At 21.0% G+C, this 7311-nt stretch overlaps 1 protein-coding gene across 4 annotated transcripts in view; it reads left to right on the top strand.

Annotated features, from left to right (window-relative positions):
- Positions 1 to 4432: 4432 nt before the first annotated feature.
- LOC102679167 (traB domain-containing protein) overlaps positions 4433 to 7311 on the top strand; it is a 3773-nt gene continuing 894 nt past the window's right edge. Inside the window, exons 1-6 of one of the 4 annotated variants that reach the window (XM_006619318.2) lie at positions 4433 to 4782; positions 5092 to 5336; positions 5854 to 6065; positions 6165 to 6279; positions 6359 to 6495; positions 6561 to 6970. In XM_006619318.2, the coding sequence (XP_006619381.1) occupies positions 5099 to 5336; positions 5854 to 6065; positions 6165 to 6279; positions 6359 to 6495; positions 6561 to 6970 (1112 nt within the window). In that variant the 5' untranslated portion in view covers positions 4433 to 4782; positions 5092 to 5098. Of the gene's footprint in view, positions 4783 to 5080; positions 5337 to 5575; positions 5732 to 5853; positions 6066 to 6164; positions 6280 to 6358; positions 6496 to 6560; positions 6971 to 7311 lie in introns of those variants that run through there. The other 3 variants (XM_031512245.1, XM_031512244.1, XM_006619319.2) reach the window with 3 other exon arrangements.

The following is a 7311-nucleotide window of genomic DNA, read 5'->3' as shown; positions in this document are numbered from 1 at the left end:
AAAAAAAAAAAAAAAAAAAAAAATAACTATTCCTACTGGAGCAAACGCGAATTAGATCATTATAATATAATCGATACAAGTTTTAAGAATTTCCAACATTCATATTTTTTAATGTAATTTATTAATTATATATTGAGCTAAAGAGTTTTGTTGTGAGATCGCTGTGTGTGTTACACTATATATATTCTTTCAGTATTTTTAAACGAATAGTACAAAACAGCGACAAAAAAAATGGTAAAATATAATAAATGGTATAATGTAATCGTTTTGATTTACTGATAGAATATACACTATGGTTCTTATATTAATGTACATATATAAACAGTGTGACAAAGAATTGCATAGTTGTTAAAATTTAATGAAAAAGACAAAAAATATGCAAATTGTAATAGTAAACACTGTGAGTGTCTTCAAACATATTTCGCATTTATTACATAATTTTAATATATTTAAATGTAAAAGAAGTTTGTATCGATAAATGATTTGTATTTGTAGACACTCAAATCATTTACTTATGTAGTAAAAAGTAACTAAATTTCAAATGTGTATTTGTAAATTTCACGTTACATTTTTTTGTTATATATATATTATTTTAGAAAAGTATGTCAAAAATATGTCAAAATATGCAAACTGTTACAAAAAATTGAAGACATACATAATATATTTTTTATGTACGGTATTTTTTAATACCATTTTTCACCATTTATGATATATAAATTTAATTATATATTACAACTATTTTTTAAATATGAAAATCGGTTGAATTAATGAAGATATATTAATTATTTAAGATACAATGCCAAAAGACTCAATTTTAATTTGATATGTTCATTTCTGTAAACATTTTAATGTATTTCCAAAAAGAGTATAAATTGTTGCCTATTGCAGATTTATTAAAACTTTTGTAATCGTTATTATGTTTTGTTTTCAAAAAAATTTTTTATATTTCTAAATTTTTCATATTTTATATATTTCCATTTCATGTTACATATATATTACTTTAACACGAACGAATATACATAGTTTCATATCTTTCGAGACAAGTACAAAATTTCAACTAAATTGATATGTATTGCTTATTATAATTATAATAATGAATATTAGAAAATTCTACTAAATTATTTATGTAAGATAAAAAATTCATTTGTGATATTTGCAATCTAGTAAACTTGAATTACAATACCATTTTAAGTTTCTGGAAATGCTATACGCATGTAAATAAAATTAAGCCTGTATTTTTATGACAATGACTAATGAAGATCTGGGATGAATATATCAAAATATTATTTCTTCCAAAATTGAGAATTGCATGTAAGTTCGTTTAGATACAGGATTGATGCTGCAAATGTATTTTTTATTGCAAAGCACTAATAATGTAGATTTAAATAGGCATTGTAAAATCACATCAATTACAAAAATCGAAAATTATTATGTCAGAATATATAAATCTGATTTTCCAAAAAATATCTCAAGTCAGAATGTATTTTGAAATGTAGAAAATGAGTAATTGCATAAATGTTTAAATCCATTATAAGATAATACTACTTTTCAATATTGGATTGAAAAAAAGAAACTCATATAACAAACTAAATGTTTGGCAAAACTTGGTGCCTTTTATTTCATACAAGAATGAAAACATTTTTTTACTGTACCTTGATTATATAAAGAATCGAGGTCAAATGACCAAAATGAACAAAATAGATATTTATGCTCTTCCCCTTTAGGGCTTCTTTTATAATGTTTTACTTTTTAAAAAGGGTTAGAAAGTTTTTTAATAATAAAATAGAAAAATGAATTAAATGAATGTATGGAAGAAAATGTATACATTTTGTAAAAATAGCAAACAAAAAATATTGCTTTTTAAATTTTTTCTTATATGATTCTTTTTGCATAAAAAATTTGTTTTAAAATAAAATTTACTTTATTGAAGGTTATAATAATGGATATATACTGATTAAATTTATTACATTGCGATATTCGCAAATAGTTTTTACGAAAATATATATATATTTATTTATTATATAAAAGTATTGCATACTAGTCAAACTTTATAGATTTAAGTCAAAAACAGGGATTGAATATCACACAGAAAATTAACCATTGATTGCGCATTATATTATTTGTGCAAAAGGAAAAGATAGGATATTTCTATAACTATAATGAGCTTATACATGTAAAAACTAATGATATCTGTATTAAGTGTAAGAATGGCTTTCTAAGAAATTTCTGTTTCTTTTCTTGTCAATAATTCATTCAATGATGGCAAGTATGATTGAATATAGAAATATATGTTAATTAAATTCATTTTTGAAATAATATATTTAAAAATCAAAATCAAACTAAGATATCCTACTGCATAAAAATAATATTTAATTCAATATTTTATATGTGGTTCTATATTCATCGATACTTGCTTGTACTTTGTACTTTTTAGGTATGATTGCTGTTTGTAAGTTTCACATAGTTATCAATTTCACAAAGTGCAAGCAATTGTAGTCTTGTTATTGATGATGAAAGATCAAACTTAACACAGTTTCCTATGTTGCGAAAGAAGACGGCCTTAAATAATTCCAGTTGTAAGACAGAAAAAAAGAGTTTAGTATGTTGTTAAGAGATGAACACTGAGAACAAATGAAGAAAAAGAAAATTAAGAAAAAGTCCTGAAAAAGGAAAAGTAAAAATATCGTTTTCCTTATAACTTAAAGAAAATATTTTGATACCTCCAGATTTGCACAAGTCGAGTGTCATTCATTATTGCTTAAATAAGATTATTTTTACTGAATGCAGCTCAAAATGATAATAATTTATATAAATTACATGAGATTTAAGAAGCTCTAAGAATTGTGTGAATGTGTGAATCACAAAAAAATGAATAATAAATATATGTTTAAAACTTGTAACATTATGTTTATTATCTAATTCATGAATCTATGAATATTTTAAATAAAATATTGAGAATTCATTGATAATAATATCACATATTTGTATATTCATAAAACATTTGGAAGATTGATTCTAAAAATTAAAAAAAATATATTTTTAAAAATTTTTTAATATTTTTACTATTAATATAATAATTTAATATTTAGATTTATTTATAAATTATAAACAATTTGAGTTTGCAGATTAGATAAAATATTTAGAGATAGAAAGATTTTTATTTTATTCTATCTTGCTTCATTTAAGGTAAATTTGAATTTTTTTAATATATTATAATTTATATATTATAATTTAATATATTATAATTTAATAAATAAGTCTTAAGTGATTTTTATATAAGAATTTCTGTATTTATTTTAGTTTATAGTAAAATATTTGATTTTATAGTAGAATCAGTTCTCCAAAGAAGTTCTACAAATATATTAAATATCTTGTATTATAAATTATAAACTATAAACAAAAGGTGAATCTTTAAAATTAATCTTTAAAATAATTAAATGAATAAATTTTTCTATTGCAGCATAAACAATTGTACTTTTATCTTACCAAAACTAATTCATGAGAAGATGAAACAGAAAAACAATTTCTTAAATCGTTTTTTAGATAAATTATTAAATTATCTTTTATTGAATTTATGTTAAAACAGAAAAATTTATTTGCTTAGAGATTGAGAGTTTTATTTTTTGTTTATAATTTATAATGTATATAGAATGTATACAAACAAAAATGTATACAATGTAATGAAAAGCAATCAAATACAGATTTATATTAATACAGTAGATATATTAAAATACAGTAGATATATACATATGTGAAAACAAAATTAATTATATAATAAGTTTTTTTAAGCTTTTAAGATTTATAAAATTTTTAAGATTAATTCGAAAACTAAAGCTAATATTGATTATATATAAAGAAGAATCACATAAAAAGAAGAATTAAAATGATGTCTTTTACAAAATATTTTAAATCATTAAATTCGGTAAGAAAGAATTATCGATAGATTTATTTTTTATTTTTCTAAATATTATATTTTTTTAATAATTATTAATGTGTAATATTTTATTTTTTTATTTTTAATTATATTTATTATAAAGTCACAATTAATTTAAAAATTTTTTTGAATAAAATAAGAAAAAAAAAATATTTTAAAAACTTTTTTAAAAACAGAATTTTTTTTATAAAAGTTTATTATTTCAATTTTTATATATGTTAATAAATATACAAAGTAATTAGAAAATAATTCGTATTTATAATAATAAATGCAAGATTTAAATATGGCTTTTTTTTATATATGTAACTATTAAATATAAATATTCGATATTTTATACATTAAATAAAATTAAAAAAAGGAGAGAAATTAAAAAATACATAATATACATAATTACATTTTTAGATTTATATTTTTTAATATCAAATGTAGATTACTGAAATTATATACATAACAATAATGAGTAATTAAAATCTAAACAAATTAGATTAAAAAAAAATCGATAGCTTATTCATAGTTAACTGATTGATATAGAAAGATTATAGAAAGTGCATCAATATCTTTGATTCTTACAATAATAATTCATAAATTATTATAAAAAAAAATTAACGAAAAGTAAAACTTAAATCATTTCATTAAATTTATTAGATTAATTTATTTTAATATCTGAAAACCGAGAAACGTTCTTTATAAAATTAGTGTTTGTAATCTGTCACGTCATCTACAAGTAATAAAAGGTTTCAGATTTTGTTTATAATTTACATCTATTATTTACAAATATTAAAAGAAATATGTTTAAAATATCATTTACATCTTAAGATAATATATTATAAAAGATTTGAATTATTTTGGTAAATATAGTAATACATTATTAAAATCATATTGTTATTTCTTAGGTTATATTATAGGTATAGTTTTAGTATATTAATGATAGTTGTTTTTAACAAATTTCTTCGAATTTTTTTAAATTTGCAACAAATTTTATCATTTTTGTTAAAAAATAATTTTATGTTTACATTATATTCATTTTAAATATTTTGATAGATTAATCATATATCAAAAAAACTTTTAATCAATATATTATATGAGAATTATAAACTATTTTCTAATTTCAAATAACAGTTAAAGGAATTAATCCAATATATGTTTTTAATTATCAGATATAAAATGTCCTCGCATATTATGAGTGCAGATTGTAGCAAAAATAAATATAGTATAATTGCTAAACAATATTGTGTAATTGATACAAAAGATACTATTGACGATAAAAGTTCATACATACAAAGTTCATCTGAAAAGTTAATTAGCAGTGAATTGCAAATAGATTTACAATCAGTTAATAAATCAAAATATGAGTCAGATACTATACAATTTTTAATAGATACTAAAAAGGAGAAAACTAAAGGTGATAATAAAGAAGAAATTCAATGAAAAATTTGTAAGTGATGGTAATACTTATCATTCATCAAAATAAAAAATATTATATATATATATTTTTTTGTTCATTATAGTTTATTTTCTTTTTGATAATTAAAAATTTATTAATAATTTGATATTTAGTTTTTAATAATAAATATATTATTATCACTTAAAAAAGTTCTTTAAAACAACTGATCTTTTAAGGCTTCTATAGAAAGAGACTTACAAGGTTTTTTCTTCTTTTCTTTGTCTTTTTAATATGATAATAAAATCAATGTAAAGCCATTGGCTGAGTTATAATATAAACTAGACACAGTAGTACAATAGTGTTCAGAATGTCAGTCCAATGCAAAAAGAAAAGAAAAATTTCAAAACATCAAGGTATCATCATCACTTATAGTTTCTAGAAGGTTCTATCTTCATAGAAATTCATTTCATAGGATTATTTATTAACTTTTTCAATACTATAATATATATTTAAATGAAGATTATTTTCACTTTAGAAGTTATTGGTCATCAATTGAGATTTAGTTCTCACAATGAAAATAGTAATAAAGACATTAATATTGCTGCATCAATTCAACCAGAATATGATGCAAGTATAGATGAAAAGTTACCAGAAACAGTGAAATTACTTACTACACCAGAAGGAGGAAAACTATATTTAGTAGGTACAGCACACTTTAGTATTGAAAGTCAAAATGATGTTGCAACGGTAAATAAATTTACAATTTATTATTAGTTTTTTTTAATTATGATTATTTCTAATAAAATTAAAAAAATAAAATAAAAATATTTTTCTTTACAATTAAAGATCATTCAGGCTGTACAGCCTCATATAGTTGTAGTTGAATTATGTAAAGCTAGAATTGGTGCTATAAACATTAATGAGGAAACTTTATATCGTGATGCAACAGATTTAAGTCTTAGTGAGTTTTTTAAAATATGTATTTAAATATTTTAAATATATTTTTTGAATGTATGAAATTCATTTATTTTATTTTGTAGAAAATTTAACTGAAATATTGCGGCATCATGGAGCTTATAATGGATTGTTACATATTATGTTATATTCTATATTGGCTCATATTGTTAAGCAACTTGGAATGGCACCAGGTGGTGAATTCCGTACAGCATTTAAAGAGGTAAATTAGATTGATTTTAATTTATTAAAAATATAAAATAATCATAAATAATCATATTTTTTTAGGCAAAAAAAGTACCAAATTGCATTATTCAATTGGCAGATCGTTCAATTGATGTAACAATTCAACGTGCATTAAGAGAAGTATCTTGGTGGGAAATTATAAAACTTACATGGTTTGTGTTACGGTTAGATTCTCGTATTAGTAAGCAAGATATAGAGCGATATAAACGAAAATGTGTACTAGAACAAATGATTTCAACATTAAGAGAAGAATATCCAGCAATAGAAAAAACATTTGTCACAGAAAGAGACATATATCTTACATACCATCTCCAAATGGCTACTGCAACACAATATACTTCAGCAGGATTAATATCACCAAGAGTTGTAGGAGTTGTTGGTATAGGACATATCAATGGTATTGTTGAAAATTGGGGAAAAGTAAAAGCCTCTGATATATGGCCTATTATACGGTATGTATATGTGTTATATATAAAATGTTAATATATTTGTGGTATATTTTTGGAAAATTAATTTTATAGGTCAAAATAACAAAATTTATTGTTTGCAAAAATATTGAAAAGGCTTATTTATTAAGCAATTGAATTTTATATAAAGGACAATGAAAATAGAGTGACACTATTTTGTCTTTGTTATATTACATTGTTTATATTACATTCTGCGCGCGAGCTTAATTAATAAATAACTTAATAAAGAAGCCTCACTAGCATTTTTGTACATCAATTTTTGTGTTTGTTTTTATATTTAGAATCGATTTGAAAAATGTCCCATGAATATTTTAACATTCTGTATA

The sequence above is a fragment of the Apis dorsata genome, unplaced genomic scaffold (genome assembly GCF_000469605.1).
Source record: "Apis dorsata unplaced genomic scaffold, Apis dorsata 1.3 scaffold_407, whole genome shotgun sequence".
NCBI lineage: Eukaryota > Metazoa > Arthropoda > Insecta > Hymenoptera > Apidae > Apis > Apis dorsata.
Note: the sequence above shows the minus strand (reverse complement) of the source record. Positions and strands in the feature narration are given on the sequence as shown.